Raw genomic sequence first — 26,507 nt, 5'->3', positions numbered from 1 at the left:
TGGTTGGAACATACTGACCATTTATTATATTAAAGTGTTGATTTTTCACATTTGTCATCCATAGTGCAGTGGTGTGGTTTCAGTCTGAGGTTACATCTCAAATGGCGCCCGATTCCCTTTACAGTACCAACGTTTGGTCAAAGTAGTGCACTGTATAGGCTGCCATTTGGGACTCACTCAAGGGGTTTTCCTCAGTTGATGTGCAGGGTGACATCCCTATAGGTCCGAGTCTCTACGATGCTCTGGGCTGGCTGTGATTGGCTGGTTCCAGCAGTTTGTCTGGTGTCATAGGGGGCTGGGTGTTTCTGGAAAACGTGGATACGCCTCTCTTTGTCTGTTAGGGGAGGAGCTGACCTCTTGTACTGGAACGACCTCTGCCTCAGGAACTCCCTTCAGGAAGTGACATCACACTTATGTTTCATGGTCCTTTAAAACAAATCTGTGGCACCTATAGCTCTCAGCTAGGGCCTCTATTTATTTTTCACTAACATTTCCTGTTACTAAATACAACTACAAGACAGTGATATAGATTAGTATATATACAGTTATTTACTACATTTGTAAAATCTGAGATTCTGTTGTGACTAATGTTAGTGTGTATGGTAATAAAGATTGTGAGGTAACATACATGAACTGGTACTTGTAGAGTCAGGAGTAATACGGTTAGGTAAGGGTTAGAGTCAGGATTGTTAGGGTTAGGGAGTGTTAGGGTTAGGGTTAGGGAGTGTAAGTTTAGGGAGTGTTAGGGTAGAGTCAAGATTGTTAGGGTTAGGGAGTGTTAGGGATAGAGTCAGGAGTGTTAGGGTTAGGGTTAGGGAGTGTTAGGGTTAGAGTCAGGAGTGTTAGGGTTAGAGAGTGTTAGGGTTAGAGTCAGGAGTGTTAGGGTTAGGGAGTGTTAGGGTTAGAGAGGGTTAGGGTTAGGGAGTGTTAGGGTTAGAGTCAGTTAGTGTTAGGGTTAGAGAGTGTTAGGGTTAGAGTCAGGAGTGTTAGGGTTAGAGAGTGTTAGGGTTAGGGAGTGTTAGGGTTAGGGAGTGTTAGGGTTAGGTAATGTTTAGGGTTAGGGAGTGTTAGGGATAGAGTCAGGAGTGTTAGGGTTAGGGAGTGTTAGGGTTAGGGAGTGTTAGGGTTAGAGTCAGGAGTATTAGGGTTAGGTAAGGGTTAGAGTCAGGAGTGTTAGGGTTAGAGAGTTTTAGGGTTAGGTAAGGGTTAGGATTAGGTAAATCACATGGAAGTGTTAGGGGTTAGGCTTGGGGGGAAGTGTTAGCTTTAGGTAACATACATAAAGTGGTACTTGTTGTAGTGTCAGGAGGGTTAGGCTAGGGGGGAAGTGTTAGCTTTAGGTAACATACATAAAGTGGTACTTGTTGTAGTGTCAGGACTTGGGGTTAGGCTAGTGTTAGGTGGTACTTGTTGTATGTCAGGACATAAAGTGTTAGCTTTAGGTAACTTCCATTTGTTGTAGTGTCAGGAGGGTTAGGCTAGGGGGAAGTGTTAGCTTTAGGTAACATACATAAAGTGGTACTTGTTGTAGTGTCAGGAGGGTTAGGGGGGGAAGTGTTAGGGTAACTATAAAGGGTACTTGTTGTAGTGTCAGGGAGGGTTAGGTAACATACATAAAGTGGTACTTGTTGTAGTGTCAGGAGGGTTAGGGGAAGTGTTAGCTTTAGGTAACATACATAAAGTGGTACTTGTTGTAGTGTCAAGTGTTTAGTTTTTAGGTAACATACATAAAGTGGTACTTGTTGCTTTTAGGGGTTAAAGTGTTATTTAGGTAACATACATAAAGTGGTACTTGTTGTAGTGTCAGGAGGGTTAGGCTAGGGGGGAAGTGTTAGCTTTAGGTAACATACATAAAGTGGTACTTGTTGTAGTGTCAGGATGGTTAGGGGTTAGGCTAGGGGGGAAGTGTTAGCTTTAGGTAACATACTGTACATAATGTGTTACTTGTTACTGGTTGTCGTGGTAATGTATGTGATGTGTTGCTTGTTGTAGTGAGGGTGGTCATGGTAACTTACGTAAAGTGGTACTTGTTGTAGTGTGAGGGTTGTCGGGGGATGGTGTTCTTATCCCTTCTCAGACTGTGTTCCGGGAACGGTCCTGGGGCGAAGGACGAGCTCTCCTCTCTCACCACCGCCATACGGCCTGACCTGGAGACCTGCTGGGGTTGTTGCAGTACTGACAGTACCGGCATGGGCTGTGATACAACACACACACATTGTCATACAGTAAGTACACACACACAACCATTACCAAACAATTTGATCATATTACTCCAGTGCTAGCCTCTGATTTCAAGGTTTTACTGCTAACCTACAAAGCATTACATGGGCTTGCTCCTACCCATCTTTCTGATGTGGTCCTGCCGTACATACCTACACGTACGCTACGGTCACAAGACACAGGCCTCCTAATTGTCCCTAGAATTTCTAAGCAAACAGCTGGAGGCAGGGCTTTCTCCTATAGAGCTCCATTTTTATGGAACGGTCTGCCTACCCATGTCAGAGACGCAAACTCGGTCTCAACCTTTAAGTCTTTACTGAAGACTCATCTCTTCAGTGGGTCATATGATTGAGTGTAGTCTGGCCCAGGAGTGGGAAGGTGAACGGAAAGGCTCTGGAGCAACGAACCGCCCTTGCTGTCTCTGCCTGGCCAGTTCCCCTCTTTCCACTGGGATTCTCTGCCTCTAACCCTATTACAGGGGCTGAGTCACTGGCTTACTGGGGCTCTCTCAATCCGTCCCTGCAGGGGGTGCGTCACCTGAGTGGGTTGATTCACTGTTGTAGTCATCCTGTCTGGGTTGCCCCCCCCCTTGGGTTGTGCCGTGGCGGAGATCTTTGTGGGCTCTACTCAACCTTGTCTCAGGATGGTAAGTTGGTGGTTGAAGATATCCCTCTAGTGGTGTGGGGGCTGTGCTTTGGCAAAGTGGGTGGGGTTATATCCTTCCTGTTTGGCCCTGTCCGGGGGTGTCCTCGGATGGGGCCACAGTGTCTCCTGGCCCCTCCTGTCTCAGCCTCCAGTATTTATGCTGCAGTAGTTTGTGTCGGGGGGCTAGGGTCAGTTTGTTATATCTGGAGTACTTCTCCTGTCCTATTCGGTGTCCTGTGTGAATCTAAGTGTGCATTCTCTAATTCTCTCCTTCTTTCTTTCTCTCTCTCGGAGGACCTGAGCCCTAGGACCATGCCCCAAGACTACCTGACATGATGGCTCCTTGCTGTCCCCAGTCCACCTGGCCATGCTGCTGTTCCAGTTTCAACTGACCTGAGCCCTAGGACCATGCCCCAGGACTACCTGACATGATGACTCCTTGCAGTCCCCAGTCCACCTGACCATGCTGCTGCTCCAGTTTCAACTGTTCTGCCTTACTATTATTTGACCATGCTGGTCATTTATGAACATTTGAACATCTTGGCCATGTTCTGTTATAATCTCCACCCGGCACAGCCAGAAGAGGACTGGCCACCCCACATATGCTCTCTCTAATTCTCTCTTTCTTTCTCTCTCTCGGAGGACCTGAGCCCAAGGACCGTGCCCCAGGACGACCTGACATGACGACTCCTTGCTGTCCCCAGTCCACCTGACTGTGCTGCTGCTCCAGTTTCAACTGTTCTGCCTTGTTATTATTCGACCATGCTGGTCATTTATGAACATTTGAACATCTTGGGCATGTTCTGTTATAATCTCCACCCGGCACAGCCAGAAGAGGACTGGCCACCCCACATAGCCTGGTTCCTCTCTAGGTTTCTTCCTAGGTTTTGGCCTTTCTAGGGAGTTTTTCCTAGCCACCGTGCTTCTACACCTGCATTGCTTGCTGTTTGGGGTTTTAGGCTGGGTTTCTGTACAGCACTTTGAGATATCAGCTGATGTACGAAGGGCTATATAAATAAGATTTGATTGATTGATGTCATGGTATCACACATCTCTGGCTCAAGGAGCAAGAGAACACACTGTATTTCAGGGGAAGAACATGATGTCATGGTATCACACATCTCTGGCTCAAGGAGCAAGAGAACACACTGTATTTCAGGGGAAGAACATGATGTCATGGTATCACACACTGTATTTCAGGGGAAGAACATGATGTCATGTTCTGTAATTCCTCCTCAACATTACTTTTGGTTTTCTGTGATTGTCTATTAATGGGGGCAGGAGTGTTTCCTGAAGCAGTGTTCACCTGACCAGGTAAATCTCCTGTCCCTACTCCTGTTCCCTACCTTGAGGGTGAGGCCAGGTTTCCTGAGGGAGTATTTCATTGGTCGATCCTTCAGTATATCATGCAGCTTCCCTGGGTCGGCCCCGCCCATGTGGCAGCTGAACTGTGGGACCCGCACGTGGCTGCAGTTTGGCGCGGGAGTGTGTCCTGCGTCAGGCAGCACCTTCCTCAGCCAGCGGTAGTACTGAGACTGGGCTCCCTGCAGCTGCTCCCTCTGCAGACGCTCTCCTGGGGGAGGGAACACAGGTAGGAGCATATTATAATGAATGTTTCACAATGCCGTGCCCTACTGAACGCCGTGCCCTATTGAAAACTGGATCCTTCTGAACACTGTAACCTACTAAAAGCTGGGCCATACTGAAAACTGTATCCTACTGAACACTGTATCCTACTGAACACTGAATACTACTGAACACTGAATACTGCTGAACACTGAATACTACTGAACACTGTAACCTACTGAACACTGTAACCTACTGAACACTGAATACTACTGAACACTGTAACCTACTGAACACTGTATCCTACTGAACACTGAATACTACTGAACACTGAATACTACTGAACACTGAATACTACTGAACACTAACCTACTAAAGGGTGTATCCTACTGAACAATGTAACCTACTAAAAGCTGGGCCATACTGAACACTGTAACCTACTGAACACTGTATCCTACTGAACACTGAATACTACTGAACACAAACCTACTAAACACTGGGCCATACTGAATGCTGTATTCTACTGAATGCTGTATTCTACTGAACGCTGTATACTACTGAACACTGGGCCATACTGAATGCTGTATCCTACTGAACACTGGGCCATACTGAATGCTGTATTCTACTGAACACTGGGCCATACTGAATGCTGTATCCTACTGAACACTTGGCCATACTGAATGCTGTATCCTACTGAACACTGGGCCATACTGAACCTACTGAATGCTGTATCCTACTGAACACTGGGCCAACCTACTGAATGCTGTATCCTACTGAACACTGACCATACTGAATTCTGTATCCTACTGAACACTGGGCCATACTGAACATGCTGTATCCTACTGAACACTGGGCCTACTGAATGCTGGGCTTCTACTGAACACTGTATCCTACTGAACACTGGGCTGTACTGAACGCTGTATCCTACTGAACACTGGGCTCCTACTGAATGCTGTATCCTACTGAACACTTTAGCCATACTGAATGCTGTATCCTACTGAACACTATCCTACTGAATGCTGTATCCTACTGAACACTGGGCCATACTGAATTCTGTATCCTACTGAACACTGGGCCATACTGAATCTTGTATCCTACTGAACACTGGGCCATACTGAATGCTGTATCCTACTGAACACTGGGCCATACTGAATGCTGTATCCTACTGAACACTGGGCCATACTGAATGCTGTATCCTACTGAACACTGGGCCATACTGAATGCTGTATCCTACTGAACACTGGGCCATACTGAATGCTGTATCCTACTGAACACTGGGCCATACTGAATGCTGTATCCTACTGAACACTGGGCCATACTGAATGCTGTATCCTACTGAATGCTGTATCCTACTGAACACTGGGCCATACTGAACGCTGTATCCTACTGAACACTGGGCCATACTGAATGCTGTATTCTACTGAATGCTGTATCCTACTGAACACTGGGCCATACTGAACGCTGTATTCTACTGAACACTGGGCTATACTGAATGCTGTATCCTACTGAACACTGGGCCATACTGAATGCTGTATCCTACTGAACACTGGGCCATACTGAATGCTGTATTCTACTGAACACTGGGCCATACTGAATGCTGTATCCTACTGAACACTGGGCCATACTGAATGCTGTATCCTACTGAACACTGGGCCATACTGAATGCTGTATCCTACTGAACACTGGGCCATACTGAATGCTGTATTCTACTGAACACTGGGCCATACTGAATGCTGTATCCTACTGAACACTGGGCCATACTGAATGCTGTATTCTACTGAACACTGGGCCATACTGAATGCTGTATCCTACTGAATGCTGTATCCTACTGAATGCTGTATTCTACTGAATGCTGTATTCTACTGAACGCTGTATCCTACTGAACACTGGGCCATACTGAATGCTGTATCCTACTGAACACTGGGCCATACTGAATGCTGTATCCTACTGAACACTGGGCCATACTGAATGCTGTATCCTACTGAACACTGGGCCATACTGAATGCTGTATCCTACTGAACACTGGGCCATACTGAATGCTGTATCCTACTGAACACTGGGCCATACTGAATGCTGTATTCTACTGAACGCTGTATCCTACTGAACACTGGGCTATACTGAATGCTGTATCCTACTGAACACTGGGCCATACTGAATGCTGTATCCTACTGAACACTGGGCCATACTGAATGCTGTATCCTACTGAACACTGGGCCATACTGAATGCTGTATCCTACTGAACACTGGGCCATACTGAATGCTGTATCCTACTGAACACTGGGCCATACTGAATGCTGTATCCTACTGAACACTGGGCCATACTGAATGCTGTATCCTACTGAACACTGGGCCATACTGAATGCTGTATTCTACTGAATGCTGTATCCTACTGAACACTGGGCTATACTGAATGCTGTATTCTACTGAACGCTGTATCCTACTGAACACTGGGCCATACTGAATGCTGTATCCTACTGAACACTAGGCCATACTGAATGCTGTATTCTACTGAACACTGGGCCATACTGAACGCTGTATTCTACTGAACACTGGGCTATACTGAATGTATCCTACTGAACACTGGGCCATACTGAATGCTGTATCCTACTGAACACTGGGCCATACTGAATTCTGTATTCACTGGGCCATACTGAATGCTGTATCCTACTGAACACTGGGCCATACTGAATGCTGTATTCTACTTAACACTGGGCCATACTGAATGCTGTATCCTACTGAACGCTGGGCCATACTGAATGCTGTATCCTACTGAACACTGGGCCATACTGAATTCTGTATCCTACTGAACGCTGGGCCATACTGAACGCAGTGCACTACTTAACACTGTGCCCTACTACTACATGGCCCTGGTAACTATGAAATAACACAGATGGAATCATATAGTAACCAAAAAGGTTTTAAACAAATCAAAATATGTTTTAGATTTTAGATTTTTCAAAGTAGCCACCCTTTCCTTCGCCTTGATGACACCCTTGCACACTCTTGGCATTCTCTCAACCTGTTTCACCTGGAATGCTTTTCCAACAGTCTTGAAGGAGTTTCCACATAAGCTGAGCACTTGTTAGCTGGTTTTCCTTCACTCTGTGGTCCAAATCATCCCGAATTGGGTTGAGGTCAGGTGATTGTGGAAGCCAGGTGATCTGATGCAGCACTCAAAAAGCCCTTAACACTTTTTTGGTTACCACATTATTCCATATGTGTTATTTCATAGTTTTGATGTCTTCACTATTATTCTAGAATGTAGAAAATAGTAAAAAACAAAGAAAAACCCTTGAATGGGTGGGTGTGTCCAAACCACAGACTGATGCTATACATGGCCCTGGTGTGGAGCGGTCCCTACCTGGTCCCTACCTGGTCCCTACCTGGTCCCTACCTGGTCCCTACCTGGTCCCTACCTGGTCGTTACTTGTGAAATGGATGGTTAAAGGTAGGACAGAGCTGAATACGGTTATGGTAAACTACCCTGGTGTATAGTAACTACAGAGACAGGGTGGGGGTCTGGTACATGGTAGGTGTATAGTAACTATAGAGACAGGGTGGGGGTCTGGTACATGATAGGTGTATAGTAACCATAGAGACGGGGTGGGGGTCTGGTACATGGTAGGTGTATAGTAACTATAGAGACAGGGTGGGGGTCTGGTACATGGTAGGTGTATAGTAACTATAGAGACAGGGTGGGGGTCTGGTACATGGTAGGTGTATAGTAACTACAGAGACAGGGTGGGGGGTCTGGTACATGGTAACTACAGAGACAGGGTGGGGGTCTGGTACATGGTAGGTGTATAGTAACTATAGAGACAGGGTGGGGGTCTGGTACATGGTAGGTGTATAGTAACCATAGAGACGGGGTGGGGGTCTGGTACATGGTAGGTGTATAGTAACTATAGAGACAGGGGGTGGGGGTCTGGTACATGGTAGGTGTATAGTAACTATAGAGACAGGGTGGGGGTCTGGTACATGGTAGGTGTATAGTAACTATAGAGACAGGGTGGGGGTCTGGTACATGGTAGGTGTATAGTAACTATAGAGACAGGGTGGGGGTCTGGTACATGGTAGGTGTATAGTAACCATAGAGACGGGGTGGGGGTCTGGTACATGGTAGGTGTATAGTAACTATAGAGACAGGGTGGGGGTCTGGTACATGGTAGGTGTAGGTAGTAACTATAGACACAGGGTGGGGGTCTGGTACATGGTAGGTGTATAGTAACTATAGAGACAGGGTGGGGGTCTGGTACATGGTAGGTGTATAGTAACTATAGAGACATAGAGGGGTGGGGGTCTGGTACATGGTAGGTGTATAGTAACTATAGAGACAGGGTGGGGGTCTGGTACATGGTAGGTGTATAGTAACTATAGAGACAGGGTGGGGGTCTGGTACATGGTAGGTGTATAGTAACTATAGAGACAGGGTGGGGGTCTGGTACATGGTAGGTGTATAGTAACTATAGAGACAGGGTGGGGGTCTGGTACATGGTAGGTGTATAGTAACTATAGAGACAGGACAGGGTGGGGGTCTGGTACATGGTAGGTGTATAGTAACTATAGAGACAGGGTGGGGGTCTGGTACATGGTAGGTGTATAGTAACCATAGAGACAGGGTGGGGGTCTGGTACATGGTAGGTGTATAGTAACTATAGAGACAGGGTGGGGGTCTGGTACATGGTAGGTGTATAGTAACTATAGAGACAGGGTGGGGGTCTGGTACATGGTAGGTGGTGTATAGTAACTATAGAGACAGGGTGGGGGTCTGGTATAGTAACTATAGAGACAGGGTGGGGGTCTGGTACATGGTAGGTGTATAGTAACCATAGAGACAGGGTGGGGTCTGGTACATGGTAGGTGTATAGTAACTATAGAGACAGGGTGGGGGTCTGGTACATGGTAGGTGTATAGTAACTATAGAGACAGGGTGGGGGTCTGGTACATGGTAGGTGTATAGTAACTATAGAGACAGGGTGGGGGTCTGGTACATGGTAGGTGTATAGTAACTATAGAGACAGGGTGGGGGTCTGGTACATGGTAGGTGTATAGTAACTATAGAGACAGGGTGGGGGTCTGGTACATGGTAGGTGTATAGTAACTATAGAGACACAGGGGTGGGGGTCTGGTACATGGTAGGTGTATAGTAACTATAGACACAGGGTGGGGTCTGGTACATGGTAGGTGTATAGTAACTATAGAGACAGGGTGGGGGTCTGGTACATGGTAGGTGTATAGTAACTATAGAGACAGGGTGGGGGTCTGGTACATGGTAGGTGTATAGTAACTATAGAGACAGGGTGGGGGTCTGGTACATGGTAGGTGTATAGTAACTATAGACACAGGGTGGGGGTCTGGTACATGGTAGGTGTATAGTAACTATAGAGACAGGGTGGGGGGTCTGGGGTCTGGTACATGGTAGGTGTATAGTAACTATAGAGACAGGGTGGGGGTCTGGTACATGGTAGGTGTATAGTAACTATAGAGACAGGGTGGGGGTCTGGTACATGGTAGGTGTATAGTAACTATAGAGACAGGGTGGGGGTCTGGTACATGGTAGGTGTATAGTAACTATAGAGACAGGGTGGGGGTCTGGTACATGGTAGGTGTATAGTAACTATAGAGACAGGGTGGGGGTCTGGTACATGGTAGGTGTATAGTAACTATAGAGACAGGGTGGGGGTCTGGTACATGGTAGGTGTATAGTAACTATAGACACAGGGTGGGGGTCTGGTACATGGTAGGTGTATAGTAACTATAGAGACAGGGTGGGGGTCTGGTACATGGTAGGTGTATAGTAACTATAGAGACAGGGTGGGGGTCTGGTACATGGTAGGTGTATAGTAACTATAGAGACAGGGTGGGGGTCTGGTACATGGTAGGTGTATAGTAACCATAGAGACAGGGTGAGGGTCTGGTACCTGGTAGGTGTATAGTAACAGGGCTGATGGTGTGTTACCTGCCAGGTGTATTGTGACAGGGGGGACAGGACTCAAGACTGGTGGGGGTGTGATGTAGAGCTCCATGTCATTGTAGCGGTGTAGCCAGGGTCGGATGTCTCTCTGAGGCAGTGTGGGTCTCTGGGTGTTGCCATGTAGCACATTCTCTCTCCAAGGCTATGGAGGTAGAGACATTACACATTAAGATGCCACACATAGCTGTTTTAAAAACATCACTAACCATAACCCTATAGAGGTATATATCACTAACCATAACCCTATAGAGGTATATATCACTAACCATAACCCTACAGAGGTATATATCACTAACCATAACCCTATAGAGGTATACATCACTAACCATAACCCTATAGAGGTATACATCACTAACCATAAACCTATAGAGGTATACATCACTAACCATAACCCTATAGAGGTATATATCACTAACCATAACCCTATAGAGATATATAATCACTAACCATAACCCTATAGAGGTATATATCACTAACCATAACCCTAACACTAACCATAACCCTATAGAGGTATATATCACTAACCATAACCCTATAACCATAACCCTATAGAGGTATATATCACTAACCATAACCCTATAGAGGTATATATCACTAACCATAACCCTATATACATCACTAACCATAACCCTAAACCTATAGAGGTATATATCACTAACCATAACCCTATAGAGGTATATATCAGAGATATACATCAACCATAACCCTAAACCTATAGAGGTATATATCACTAACCATAACCCTATAGAGGTATATATCACTAACCATAACCCTACAGAGATATACATCACTAACCATAACCCTAAACCTATAGAGGTATATATCACTAACCATAACCCTATAGAGGTATATATCACTAACCATAACCCTATAGAGGTATATATCACTAACCATAACCCTATAGAGATATATATCACTAACCATAACCCTATAGAGGTATATATCACTAACCATAACCCTATAGAGGTATATATCACTAACCATAACCCTATAGAGGTATATATCACTAACCATAACCCTATAGAGGTATATATCACTAACCATAACCCTATAGAGGTATATATCACTAACCATAACCCTATAGAGGTATATATCACTAACCATAACCATATAGAGGTATATATGACTAACTAATCATGCTATGCCCTGCAATGAACCATCAAACAGGCAAAGAGTCAATACAGGGCTAAGATTGAATCATACTGCACTGGCTCCGACGCTAGTCTTATGTGGCGAGCTTGCAAACTATTACAGACTACAAAGGGAAGCACAGCCACAAGCTGCCCAGTGACACGAAAATACCAGATGAGCTAAATCACTTCTATGCTCGCTTCGAGGCAAGCAACACTGAGGCATGCATGAGAGCATCAGCTGTTCCAGACGACTGTGTGATCACGTTTTCCGTAGCCGACGTGAGTAAGACCTTAAACAGGTCCACATACACAAGGCTGCGGAGCCAGACGGATTACCAGGACGTGTGCTCCGGGCATGTGCTGACCAACTGGCAGGTGCCTTCACTGACATTTTCAACATGTCCCTGATTGAGTCTGTAATACCAACATGTTTCAAGCAGACCACCATAGCCCCTGTGCCCAAGAACACAAAGGAAACCTGCCTAAATGACTACAGACCCGTAGCACTCACGTCCGTAGCCATGAAGTGCTTTGAAAGGTTGGTAATGGCTCACATCAACATCATTATCCCAGCTTATTGATGAGCTTTGAGGTATGGACAACCCTTTCCCACCTGGACAAAAGGAACACTTATGTGAGAATGCTATTCATCGACTACAGCTCAGAAGTCAACACCATAGTGACCTCAAAGCTCATCAATAAGCTAAGGATCCTGGGACTAAACACCTCGCTCTGCAACTGGATCCTGGACTTCCTGACGGGCCGCCGCCAGGGGGTGAGGGTAGATAGCAACACATCTGCCACGCTGATTCTCAACACTGGAGCTCCACAGGGGTGCGTGCTCAGTCCCCTCCTGTATTCCCTGTTCACCCACGACTGCAAGGCCAGGCACGACTCCAACACCATCATTAAGTTTGCAGATGACACAACAGTGGTAGGCCTGATCACCAACAACGACGAGACAGCCTATAGGGAGGAGGTCAGAGACCTGGCCGGGTGGTGCCAGAATAACAACCTATCCCTCAACATAACCAAGACTAAGGAGATGATTGTGGACTACAGGAAAAGGAGGACCGAGAACACACCCATTCTCATCGACGGGGCTTTAGTGGAGCAGGTTGAGAGCTTCAAGTTCCTTGGTGTCCACATCACCAACAAACTAGAATGGTCCAAACACACCAAGACAGTCGTGAAGAGGGCACGACAAAGCCTATTCCCCCCTCAGGAAACTGAAAAGATTTGGCATGGGTCCTGAGATCCTCAAAAGGTTCTGCAGCTGCAACATCGAGAGCATCCTGACTGGTTGCATCACTGCCTGGTACAGCAATTGCTCGGCCTCTGACCGCAAGGCACTACAGAGGGTAGTGCGTACAGCCCAGTACATCACTGGGGCTAAATTGGCTGCCATCCAGGACCTCTACACCAGGCGGTGTCAGAGGAAGCCCCTAAACATTGTCAAAGACCCCAGCCACCCCAGTCATAGACTGTTCTCTCTACTACCGCATGGCAAGTGGTGCCAAGTCTAGGACAAAAAGGATTCTCAACAGTTTTTACCCCTAAGCCATAAGCCTCCTGAACAGGTAACCAAATGGCTCCCCAGACTATTTGCATTGTGTGCCCCTCCCAACCCCTCTTTTTACGCTGCTGCTACTCTCTGTTTATCATATATGCATAGTCACTTTAACTATACATTCATGTACATACTACCTCAATCAGCCTGACTAACTGTCTGTATGTAGCCACACTACTTTTATAGCCTCTCTACTGTATATAGCCTCTCTACTGTATATAGCCTCTCTACTGTATATAGCCTCTCTACTGTATATAGCCTCTCTACTGTATATAGCCTCTCTACTGTATATAGCCTCGCTACTGTATATATCCTCTCTACTGTATATAGCCCCTCTACTGTATATAGCCCCTCTACTGTATATAGCCCCTCTACTGTATAGAGCCTCTCTACTGTATATAGCCTCTCTACTGTATATAGCCTCTACTGTATATAGCCTCTCTACTGTATATAACCTCTCTACTGTATATAGTCTCTCTACTGTATATAGCCTCTCTACTGTATATAGTCTCTCTACTGTATATAGCCTCTCTACTGTATATAACCTCCACTGTATATAGCCCCTCTACTGTATATAGCCTCTCTACTGTATATAGCCTCTCTACTGTATAGAGCCTCTCTACTGTATATAGCCTCTCTACTGTATATAGCCTCTACTGTATATAGCCTCTCTACTGTATATAACCTCTCTACTGTATATAGCCCCTCTCTCTACTGTATATAGCCTCTCTACTGTATATAGCCTCTACTGTATAGAGCCTCTCTACTGTATATAGCCTCTCTACTGTATAGAGCCTCTCTACTGTATATAACCTCCCTACTGTATATAGCCTCTCTACTGTATATAGCCCCTCTACTGTATATAGCCTCTCTACTGTATATAGCCTCTCTACTGTATATAGCCTCTCTACTGTATAGAGCCTCTCTACTGTATATAGCCTCTCTACTGTATATAGCCTCTCTACTGTATATAACCTCTCTACTGTATATAGCCCCTCTACTGTATAGAGCCTCTCTACTGTATAGAGCCTCTCTACTGTATATAGCCCCTCTACTGTATATAGCCTCTCTACTGTATATAGCCCCTCTACTGTATATAGCCCCTTTACTGTATATAGCCCCTCTACTGTATATAGCCTCTCTACTGTATATAGTCTCTCTACTGTATATAGTCTCTCTACTGTATACAGCCTCTCTACTGTATGTAGCCTCTCTACTGTATATAGCCTGTCTTTTTACTGTTATTTTTATTTCTTTACTTACCTATTGTTCACCTAATACCTTTTTTGCACATTTGGTTAGAGCCTGTAAGTAAGTGTTTCACTGTACATATAACATACTATGTTTGTATGTTTCGTTTTTAAAGAGAAAACACAAATCTAAAATAAGGATACGTTTCTCGTATTTGGCACACGTGACGTATTTGGCACACGTGAACTTTGATTTGATTTGATTTGATTCTAGGAAGTTTTTCCTGGCCACCTTGATTCTACACCTGCATTGCTTGCTGTTTGGGGTTTTAGGCTGTGTTTCTACACAGCACTTTGTGACATCAGCTAATGTAAGAAGGGCTTTATAAATACATTTGATTGATTGATTGAATGAATGAGAAGTCTTGTTTTCAGTTGCAGAACATACTGGTGATGGTGAAGCCTGCTGAAACCTGGGTTGTGAATGTGAAGGAATGTGCCTTAATGAATATGAAAGAATGTGCCTTAATGAATGTGACCCTGCTGTAACCGGACCTCTGACCCCTAACCTCTGGGCTATCTATGATATCACCTTCCTGAGCTCGTCCCTGCGGGCCTCATCGGGGTGTCTGGGGTGTTCGTTGGCCTCGATGGAACTCCTGAAGCCTGGGTAGAGGAAGCCATCGTGGGTCCTCCAGGCTGCCCTCCTCTGGGCCTCCCTAGCCTTCCGCTCAGCCTCTACCTCCTGGGGGTCGACTGTAGCGCTGTGGTACTGCTGGTTGTAGGGCCACCTCTGCCCTAAAGACTGCATAGGGAGAGGAAGTGAGTATATTTAGCCCCTCTTGGAAGACAATGGAAGTACACTGAACAAAAATATAAGCACAACATGCAACAATTTAAACGTTTTTACTTAGTTACAGTTCATATAAGAAATTCAGTGTTTTAAAATACATTCATGAGGCCCTAATCTATGGATTTCACATGACTGGGAATACAGATGTGCATCTGTTGGTCACAGATACCTTAAAAAAGTAGATCGTGGATCAGAAAACCAGTCAGTAGCTGGTGTGACCATCAATTGCCTCATTCAGTGGGACACATCTCCTTTGCATAGAGTTGATCAGGCTGTTGAACATGCTTAATGCCTTTTGCACACATTGTATATAGACTCCCCTTTTTTCTCTGTGTTATTGACTTGTTAATTGTTTACTCCATGTGTAACTCTGTGTTGTCTGTTCACACTGCTATGCTTTATCTTGGCCAGGTCGCAGTTGCAAATGAGAACCTGTTCTCAACTAGCCTACCTGGTTAAATAAAGGTGAAATAAAAAAAAATAAAAAAAAATAATGGTTGACATGTCTGGTGAGTATGCAGGCCATGGACGAACTGGGACATTTTCAGCTTCTAGGAATTGTGTGCAGATCCTTGAGACATGGGTCCTGCATTATCATGCTGAAACATGAGGTGATGGAGGCGAATGAAAGGCACGACAATGGGCCTCAGGATCTTGTCACGGTATCTCTGTGCATTCAAATTACCATCGATAAAATGCAACTGTGTCCATAGCTTATGCCTGCCCATACCATAACCCCACTGCCACCATGGGGCACTCGGTTCACAACGCTGACATCAGCAAATCGCTTGCCCACACAACGCCATACTCTTGTTTTGTATCGTTCAATGTTCTTCGACATTAAACTCACTAACTGCTTCCTGACTCCCTGCATCTACATTACAGAAATGTGGAACAATTCTGGGATCTTTTATTTCAGCTCATGAAACATGGGACCAACACTTTTCCACACGCCCCGTTGCTGAAACACCCAGATCCTAAGCTACCCTTTGTGGTGGGCGTGGGAGCTGTCCTGTCACAACGTCAGGGTAATCAACAAAAACTGCATCCATGTGCATACTACTCTAAAGAAACTGTCCCCTGCAGAGAGGAACTATGACTTCGGTGATCGATAGCTCCTGGCGGTGAAGTTGGCATTAGAGGAGTGGAGAGGCAGCTGAATCTGGACATCCGCCAGGCTTTGGAGAGGGAACCCGCACCGGCTTCCTGTCCTCCAGAGCGCACCTACGTTCCCACTGAGGTAAGGGATTGACTTTTGACCTGGGTGCAATCATCCCTTGTCGCTGAACACCCAGGTATCACCCGCACCACTCAATCCATCTCCATTAAGTACTGGTAACCCACCTTGGCGCAGGACGTCTCCTGCTACGTCAACTCCTGCTCCGTATGTACTGTCATGACGTTGCCCTCTTTGGGAACAGCGAGCACCATCCCCCTCCCTCTGTCTCCTACACTCAGGCTGCTGTGACCTCAGGTCATAAATTCCTGGAGGAAATTATCTCCTCATGGCCACAGTATAGAGCGAGAGTGAGTTTCCATAGAGAGAACAAAGGAATTTCTTCCACCTCGCGGAACTTGAGGTCTGAACAATATTTATGTTCTGGAGAAGGTATAAAAGATTGGTGAAGAATCCAGCTACGAACTGGTCCATTTGGTACAATTTTGTGAAACTCATGGGAGCTAATACGGCCACATTACCATAATGCTGTTTATACAATAGCCTCAGATATGAGGCTTACATCTAATTGTTGTATAAGATGAATGTGTGAGGATGATAGTGTTTGTGAAATTGTGTAATGTGATTTTGGACTGTTTAATGAAGGAAACTCCTATTCCCTTTGGAGTTTAACTAAATCAGAGGACCGCCCATGAGCACAGTTATGGTCTGGCATCCTGGGACAGGCCCCTTTCTGCTCTTCTGAATAAAACCCCCACCTTGAGAATTTCTCAACAAACCGTGTTTCTCTCAATCACAAGAGGACAAAGGTTGCAGACCAGCTTACCTCGATAACGAGAGGGCCAAGGTTTGAGTAGATGGCTGAATCTTTTAACCATACCACATGGTTAAACTCTTAGACTAATCGATACCGACAAAATAAGAACAAGTCTTTGATATTAACTACTAGTCTGCAGCTAGGAATTCGGTATCATTGAGCGCGAAGACCGACAACCACCGAAAAATCTATTCTTTAATATTATAACAACGTGAATGAATGTCACTCTGAACTATCCATTCTAGCCACGACAGACAGAGAGAGAGGGCGGACAAACTCTCCAACAGAAACAAACTTTTCAACAGAGATCCCGACGACACACTGAGCGTAAATATATTTATTGATTGCAATTGTTCCCGAATGAGTGAGCGTTCATGTGCAAAGGATTAGCATTTCATTTGTTATAATTGTCAACTTTGTAGTGTCTCATGTCAGTTGACCCCCACTTCCCTTTCTGTCCACCAATATGCCGGTTTATCCCACTAGGGAATCTCCGTTATCCTTTCCTTGTAACTGTCTACTGTTTGTTTATGCATTTCTATGAATTACTTAGTTAGTAAATAAATGATTTAAGACAAATGGATGACTAACAGTGAAGACTGGGTTTGTGCAGATAACCAACAATTTACGACGTTTGGAATGAGACTAACAAATCAAATCAAATGTATTTATATAGCCCTTCGTACATCAGCTGATGTCTCAAAGTGCTGTACAGAAACCCAGCCTAAAACCCCAAACAGCAAGCAATGCAGGTGTAGAAGCACTAACGTGAGGTAAAATAATGTAATGGTAATGGTGTCCTTGTAATGTTACCTGTAATGGTGTCTTAATGTTACCTTGTTATCTCTCTATAATGTTACCTGTAATGGTGTCTCTCTATAGTAAATGTAATGGTGTCTCTTTAATGTTACCTGTAATGGATGTCTCTCTATAATGTTACCTGTGATGGTGTCTCTCTATAATGTTACCTGTAACGTTATCTCTCTATAATGTTATCTCTCTATAATGTTACCTGTAATGTTATCTCTCTATAATGTTACCTGTAATGGTGTCTCTCAAATGTTACCTGTAACGTTATCTCTATAATGTTATCTGCTCTATAATGTTACCTGTAATGTTATCTCTCTATAACGTTACCTGTAATGGTGTCTCTCTATAATGTTACCTGTAATGGTGTCTCTCTATAATGTTACCTGTAACGTTATCTCTCTATAATGGCATAATGTTACCTGTAACGTTATCTCTCTATAATGTTATCTAAATAATGTTACCTGTAATGTTATCTCTCTATAATGTTACCTGTAATGGTGTCTCATAATGTTACCTGTAATGGTGTCTCTCTATAATGATACCTGTAATGGTGTCTCTATAATGTTACCTGTAATGGTGTCTCTCTATAATGTTACCTGTAATGGTGTCTCTCTATAATGTTACCTGTAATGGTGTCTCTCTATAATGTTACCTGTAATGGTGTCTCTCTATAATGTTACCTGTAATGGTGTCTCTCTATAATGTTACCTGTGATGGTGTCTCTTAATGTTACCTGTAATGGTGTCTCTCTATAATGTTACCTGTAATGGTGTCTCTCTATAATGTTACCTGTAATGGTGTCTCTCTATAATGTTACCTGTAATGGTGTCTCTCTATAATGTTACCTGTAATGTTATGTCTCTATAATGTTGTCTGTTATCTCTATAATGTTACCTGTAATGTTATGTCTCTATAATGTTACCTGTAATGGTGTCTCTCTATAATGTTACCTGTAATGGTGTCTCTATAATGTTACCTGTAATGGTGTCTCTATAATGTTACCTGTAACGTTATCTCCTATAATGGTGTCTCTCTATAATGTTACCTGTAATGTTATCTCTACTATAAAATCTGTAATGGTGTCTCTATAATGTTACCTGTAATGTTATGTCTCTATAATGTTACCTGTAATGGTGTCTCTCTATAATGTTACCTGTAATGGTGTCTCTCTATAATGATACCTGTAATGGTGTCTCTCTATAATGTTACCTGTAATGGTGTCTCTCTATAATGTTACCTGTAATGGTGTCTCTCTATAATGTTACCTGTAATGGTGTCTCTCTATAATGTTACCTGTAATGGTGTCTCTCTATAATGTTACCTGTAAGGGTGTCTCTCTATAATGTTACCTGTAATGGTGTCTCTCTATAATGTTACCTGTAATGGTGTCTCTCTATAATGTTACCTGTAATGGTGTCTCTCTATAATGTTACCTGTAATGGTGTCTCTCTATAATGTTACCTGTAATGTTGTCTCTCTATAATGTTACCTGTAATGGTGTCTCTCTATAATGTTACCTGTAATGGTGTCGCTCTATAATGTTACCTGTAATGTGTCTCTCTATAATGTTACCTGTAATGTTATCTCTCTATAATGTTACCTGTAAGGGTATCTCTCTATAATGTTACCTGTAACGTTATCTCTCTATAATGATGTCTCTCTATAATGTTACCTGTAATGTTATGTCTCTATAATGTTGTCTCTCTATAATGTTACCTGTAATGTTATCTCTCTATAATGTTACCTGTAATGTTATCTCTATATAATGTTACCTGTAATGGTATCTCTCTATAATGTTACCTGTAACGTTATCTCTCTATAATGGTCTCTCTATAATGTTACCTGTAACGTTATCTCTCTATAATGTTATCTCTCTATAATGTTACCTGTAATGTTATCTCTCTATAATGTTACCTGTAATGTTATGTCTCTATAATGTTACCTGTAATGGTGTCTCTCTATAATGTTACCTGTAATGGTGTCTCTCTATAATGATACCTGTAATGGTGTCTCTCTATAATGTTACCTGTAATGGTGTCTCTCTATAATGTTGTCTCTCTATAATGTTACCTGTAATGTTATGTCTCTATAATGTTACCTGTAATGGTGTCTCTCTATAATGTTACCTGTAATGGTGTCTCTCTATAATGTTACCTGTAATGGTGTCTCTCTATAATGTTACCTGTAATGGTGTCTCTCTATAATGTTACCTGTAATGGTGTCTCTCTATAATGTTACCTGTAATGGTGTCTCTCTATAATGTTACCTGTAATGGTGTCTCTCTATAATGTTACCTGTAATGGTGTCTCTCTATAATGTTACCTGTAACGTTATCTCTCTATAATGTTGTCTCTCTATAATGTTACCTGTAATGTTATCTCTCTATAATGTTACCTGTAATGGTGTCTCTCTATAATGTTACCTGTAATGGTGTCTCTCTATAATGTTACCTGTAATGTTATCTCTCATAATGGTGTCTCTCTATAATGTTACCTGTAACCTGTAATATCTCCTATAATGTTATCTCTCTATAATGTTACCTGTAATGGTGTCTCTCTATAATGTTACCTGTAATGGTGTCTTCTATAATGTTACCTGTAATGGTGTCTCTATAATGTTACCTGTAATGGTGTCTCTGTAATGTTACCTGTAATGGTGTCTCTATAATGTTACCTGTAATGGTGTCTCTATAATGTTACCTGTGATGGTGTCTCTCTATAATGTTACCTGTAATGGTGTCTCTCATAATGTTACCTGTAATGGTGTCTCTATAATGTTACCTGTAATGGTGTCTCTCTATAATGTTACCTGTAATGTTATGTCTGTAATGTTTCTATAATGTTGTCTCTCTATAATGTTACCTGTAATGTTATGTCTCTATAATGTTACCTGTAATGGTGTCTCTCTATAATGTTACCTGTAATGGTGTCTCTCTATAATGTTACCTGTAATGGTGTCTCTCTATAATGTTACCTGTAACATCTCTCTATAATGTGTAGCAATGTTACCTGTAACGTTACATCCTGCTTATCTCTCCATAATGTTACCTGTAATGTTATCTCTCTATAATGTTACCTGTAATGGTGTCTCTATAATGTTACCTGTAATGGTGTCTCTATAATGATACCTGTAATGGTGTCTCTCTATAATGTTACCTGTAATGGTGTCTCTCTATAATGTTACCTGTAATGGTGTCTCTCTATAATGTTACCTGTAATGGTGTCTCTCCCATAATGTTACCTGTAATGGTGTTTCTATAATGTTACCTGTAATGGTGTCTCTCTATAATGTTACCTGTAATGGTGTCTCTCTATAATGTTACCTGTAAGGGTGTCTCTCTATAATGTTACCTGTAATGGTGTCTCTCTATAATGTTACCTGTAATGGTGTCTCTCTATAATGTTACCTGTAATGGTGTCTCTCTATAATGTTACCTGTAATGTTATGTCTCTATAATGTTGTCTCTCTATAATGTTACCTGTAATGTTATGTCTCTATAATGTTACCTGTAATGGTGTCTCTCTATAATGTTACCTGTAATGGTGTCTCTCTATAATGTTACCTGTAATGGTGTCTCTCTATAATGTTACCTGTAATGGTGTCTCTCTATAATGTTACCTGTAATGTTATGTCTCTATAATGTTACCTGTAATGTTGTCTCTCAATCTACTCTGTACCATAACCTGCTCCATACCTGTATAGAATCAATCTACCCTGTACCACATCCTGCTCTATCCCAGTGTAGCATGTTTCTACCCTGTACCACATCCTGCTCTATCCCAGTGTGGCATGTTTCTACCCTGTACCACATCCTGCTCCATCCCAGTGTAGCATGTTTCTACCCTGTACCACATCCTGCTCCATCCCAGTGTAGCATGTTTCTACCCTGTACCACATCCTGCTCTATCCCAGTGTAGCATGTTTCTACCCTGTACCACATCCTGCTCCATCCCAGTGTAGCATGTTTCTACCCTGTACCACATCCTGCTCTATCCCAGTGTAGCATGTTTCTACCCTGTACCACATCCTGCTCTATCCCAGTGTAGCATGTTTCTACCCTGTACCACATCCTGCTCCATCCCAGTGTAGCATGTTTCTACCCTGTACCACATCCTGCTCCATCCCAGTGTAGCATGTTTCTACCCTGTACCACATCCTGCTCCATCCCAGTGTAGCATGTTTCTACCCTGTACCACATCCTGCTCCATCCCAGTGTAGCATGTTTCTACCCTGTACCACATCCTGCTCCATCCCAGTGTAGCATGTTTCTACCCTGTACCACATCCTGCTCCATCCCAGTGTGGCATGTTTCTACCCTGTACCACATCCTGCTCCATACCTGCATTGTGGTCTGAATGCTGTGTCTTTCGTCATCCAGTGGAGCTAGCAGTACAGCAGGTCTGGCCCTCTGCAGCTGAAGACTGGCCTGCTGCACCTCCGCAATGTTGGCCTGAAAATACATATGGATAGGTTGGATCAGAGTTACTGCAATGAAATGGTATTTGTTAAAAAGAAACATCTAATCAAATCACATTTTATTGGACACATACATGCGTTTAGCAGGTGTAGCGAAATGCCCCTTGGCAACTTTATGTATTTAGCCTGGTCCTACATCTGTTTGTGCTGTCCATTAGTCTGGTCTCAGAGCAAAACGTATTATATCTTACTAAAATCTATTTAGTATGTGTTACAGGCTTTGGTTTTCCATTTATATTTTAAGGTTGGACGTTAGCATGTAGGGCGCACCGATTGGCGTCACCTCGTTAGTCATAATGTGTTACACCTGTGCTGGTTTGTCACCTCTTTAGTGGGAAGGTGTTTCACCTGTGCTGTTTGAGGTGTTATTTACGAGTCTTGCCCAGTGCTCCAGTTGTCTTGAGAGATGTGGAGGGTGAACACCTTCAGTTGGCCCAGTGCTCCAGTTGTCTTGAGAGATGTGGAGGGTGAACACCTTCAGTTGACCCAGTGCTCCAGTTGTCTTGAGAGATGTGGAGGGTGAACACCTTCAGTTGGCCCAGTGCTCCAGTTGTCTTGAGAGATGTGGAGGGTGAACATCTTCAGTTGACCCAGTGCTCCAGTTGTCTTGAGAGATGTGGAGGGTGAACACCTTCAGTTGACCCAGTGCTCCAGTTGTCTTGAGAGATGTGGAGGGTGAACACCTTCAGTTGACCCAGTGCTCCAGTTGTCTTGAGAGATGTGGAGGGTGAACACCTTCAGTTGACCCAGTGCTCCAGTTGTCTTGAGAGATGTGGAGGGTGAACACCTTCAGTTGACCCAGTGCTCCAGTTGTCTTGAGAGATGTGGAGGGTGAACACCTTCAGTTGGCCCAGTGCTCCAGTTGTCTTGAGAGATGTGGAGGGTGAACACCTTCAGTTGACCCAGTGCTCCAGTTGTATTGAGAGATGTGGAGGGTTAACACCTTCAGTTGGCCCAGTGCTCCAGTTGTCTTGAGAGATGTGGAGGGTGAACACCTTCAGTTGACCCAGTGCTCCAGTTGTCTTGAGAGATGTGGAGGGTGAACACCTTCAGTTGACCCAGTGCTCCAGTTGTCTTGAGAGATGTGGAGGGTGAACACCTTCAGTTGGCCCAGTGCTCCAGTTGTCTTGAGAGATGTGGAGGGTGAACACCTTCAGTTGACCCAGTGCTCCAGTTGTCTTGAGAGATGTGGAGGGTGAACACCTTCAGTTGACCCAGTGCTCCAGTTGTCTTGAGAGATGTGGAGGGTGAACACCTTCAGTTGGCCCAGTGCTCCAGTTGTCTTGAGAGATGTGGAGGGTGAACACCTTCAGTTGGCCCAGTGCTCCAGTTGTCTTGAGAGATGTGGAGGGTGAACACCTTCAGTTGACCCAGTGCTCCAGTTGTCTTGAGAGATGTGGAGGGTTAACACCTTCAGTTGACCCAGTGCTCCAGTTGTCTTGAGAGATGTGGAGGGTGAACACCTTCAGTTGGCCCAGTGCTCCAGTTGTCTTGAGAGATGTGGAGGGTGAACACCTTCAGTTGACCCAGTGCTCCAGTTGTCTTGAGAGATGTGGAGGGTGAACACCTTCAGTTGGCCCAGTGCTCCAGTTGTCTTGAGAGATGTGGAGGGTTAACACCTTCAGTTGACCCAGTGCTCCAGTTGTCTTGAGAGATGTGGAGGGTGAACACCTTCAGTTGGCCCAGTGCTCCAGTTGTCTTGAGAGATGTGGAGGGTGAACACCTTCAGTTGGCCCAGTGCTCCAGTTGTATTGAGAGATGTGGAGGGTTAACACCTTCAGTTGGCCCAGTGCTCCAGTTGTCTTGAGAGATGTGGAGGGTGAACACCTTCAGTTGGCGCTCCCTATTTTATTTCTAGACAAACAATTCTTTATCTGATCTTCCCTGTTTTCCTCTTTGCTCCACTTTTTGATTTGATTCCTGTCTTTATGTGTGGATGTCTTTTAGGTTCTAGTTGTTATTGCAAGTCAACTGTCATGAGTGTCTTTCAGAAGCCCTCTGAAAACCCCTTCTGTTTCATTGTGGCTTTGCTCAGTGACTCTGCAGAACACGGTTTGTTTTGCATCCGCCAGTGTGTCATTACTGCCGTGAGAAATTGTCTCTGTGTCCTACGTTGAGATAAAAATTCTTATGGGAGCAGTCCAGCCCATTAAGTCTCTGGTCTATCTCCATAACAAGATTTTGGATCAGATATGTATGAATGGGGCGGCAGGGTAGCCTAGTGGTTAGAGCATTGGACTAGTAACCGAAAGGTTGCAAGTTCAAATCCCTGAGCTGACAAGGTACAAAATCTGTCGTTCTGCCCCTGAACAGGCAGTTAACCCACTGTTCCTAGGCCATTGAAAATAAGAATTAGTTCTTAACTGACTTGCCTAGTAAAGTAAAGGTAAAATAAATAAATAAATAATAAAATAAAATCCTTTGTTTCAGATGGGTTTGTGTCTCTGCAGAGGGGAGATGCTGGTAAGCAGCCGGAGAAGATACTGTGAGACATTGGGGCAGCCCAGTCCTTCACTTTGTTTCAGATGGGTTTGTGTCTCTGCAGAGGGGAGATGCTGGTAAGCAGCTGGATAAAAGCGATATTATATATATTATAAGATACTGTGAGACATTGGGGCAGCCCAGTCCTTCACTTTGTTTCAGATGGGTTTGTGTCTCTGCAGAGGGGAGATGCTGGTCAGCAGCCGGAGAAGATACTGTGAGACATTGGGGCAGCCCAGTCCTTCATTTTGGAGGATGTTTTGCCTTTGGCTGAAACTTCAGCAACTGGTTAAAGTGTGTTAGTGGAGATGGGTTGCATGGAAGATCCTTTGTATTATGTAGAATGCGAATCTGATCTTTTATCTGGTTTCTTCTTGTATTTGTGGTATTGACCTGTTGAGCTGTCTGTTTGAACTACTTATTTGATTAAAACTGTGTTGTTGGTTAAGGGCTTCTAAGTAAGAATTTCAATGTACACCTGATTCGCTGTACAATTTGTTTGCAACGGCACACCTGTCTGTATAAGGTCCCACAGTATTGTCCGATTGTGTCGAAGCACTGATCTGGGGTAGGGTACCAAAACATTTCTGCAGCATTGAAGGTCCCCAAGAACACAGTGGCCTCCATCTTTCTTAAATGGAAGAAGTTTTGAACCACCAATACTTTTTCTAGAGCTGGCCGCCCATCCAAATTGAGCAATCGCGGGAGAAGAGCCTTCATCAGGGAGGTGACCAAGATCCCGATGGTCACTCTGACAGAGCTCCAGAGTTCCTGTGTGGGGATGGGAGAACCTTGCAGAAGGACAACCATCTCTGCAGCACTCCACCAATCAGGCCTTTACGGTAGAGTTGCCAGACTGAAGCCACTCCTCAGGAATAGACACACGTCCGCTTGGAGGACTCTCAGACCATGAGAAATAAGATACTCTTGTCTGATAAAATCAAGATTGAACTATTTGCCCTGAATGCCAAGTGTCTGGATGAAACCTGACTCCATCCCTACGGTGAGTATGGTGATGGTAGCATCATGCTGTGGGGATGTTTTTCTGCGGTGGAGACTTGGAGACTTGTCAAGATCAAGGGAAAGATGAACGGAGCAAAGTACAGAGAGCTCTTTGATGAATACCTGCTCCAGAGTGCTCAGGGCCTCAGACTGGGGTTCACCTTCTAACTGGACAACGACCCTAAGCACAGCAAAGATAATGCAGGAGCCCAAACTTGAACCCGATCGAACAGCTCTGGAGAGACCTGAAAATAGCTGTGCAGCGAGGCTCCCCATCCAACCTGACAGAGCTTGAGAGGATCTGCAGAGAAGAACTGGATAAACTACTCAAATACAGATGTGCCAAGCTTGTAGAATCATACCCAAGAAGACTGGAGGCTGTAGTCACTGCCACTGTTACTGTTTTTGCTTTGTCATTATGGGGTATTGTATTTAGATTAATGAGGGGGAAAAAATATTTTATCCATTTTATATTCATATTAAGGCTAACATAGTGGAAAAAGTCAAGGGGTCTGAACTTTCCGAGTGCACAGTATTTTACGATTGCTATTGCATTGGTAGGCCAATGTAATGTAACGTAGAGTAACATATCA

The 26,507-nt window shown here is 44.1% G+C and overlaps 1 protein-coding gene across 48 annotated transcripts; it reads right to left on the bottom strand.

Annotated features, from left to right (window-relative positions):
• On the bottom strand, window positions 1-24,933 carry LOC127918107 (uncharacterized). Of its 48 annotated transcripts, none has more exons than XM_052501309.1 (13): window positions 24,207-24,933; window positions 24,051-24,154; window positions 23,947-23,998; window positions 23,843-23,894; window positions 23,583-23,738; window positions 23,375-23,530; window positions 23,063-23,322; window positions 22,295-22,958; window positions 14,891-15,103; window positions 10,391-10,547; window positions 4,212-4,438; window positions 2,016-2,194; window positions 1-390 (listed from the first exon to the last, which is right to left on the bottom strand). In XM_052501309.1, the coding sequence occupies exons 8-13, from the start codon at window positions 22,472-22,474 to the stop codon at window positions 192-194; spliced, it is 1,155 nt and encodes a 384-aa protein (XP_052357269.1). In that variant the 5' UTR covers window positions 22,475-22,958; window positions 23,063-23,322; window positions 23,375-23,530; window positions 23,583-23,738; window positions 23,843-23,894; window positions 23,947-23,998; window positions 24,051-24,154; window positions 24,207-24,933; the 3' UTR covers window positions 1-191. The 48 variants fall into 48 exon arrangements, with proteins under 48 accessions (XP_052357269.1, XP_052357273.1, XP_052357276.1 ...); XM_052501313.1 differs by having other exon boundaries at window positions 23,583-23,686; XM_052501316.1 differs by having other exon boundaries at window positions 22,295-22,854; window positions 22,907-22,958; window positions 23,063-23,270; window positions 23,427-23,686; window positions 23,791-23,998.
• Between the last annotated feature and the right edge of the window lie 1,574 nt (window positions 24,934-26,507).

The sequence above is a fragment of the Oncorhynchus keta genome, unplaced genomic scaffold (assembly GCF_023373465.1).
Source record: "Oncorhynchus keta strain PuntledgeMale-10-30-2019 unplaced genomic scaffold, Oket_V2 Un_contig_1319_pilon_pilon, whole genome shotgun sequence".
NCBI classification, from domain to species: Eukaryota; Metazoa; Chordata; class Actinopteri; order Salmoniformes; family Salmonidae; genus Oncorhynchus; species Oncorhynchus keta.
The sequence above is the reverse complement of the archived record's forward strand: the minus strand, read 5'-3'. Positions and strand labels throughout refer to the sequence as shown.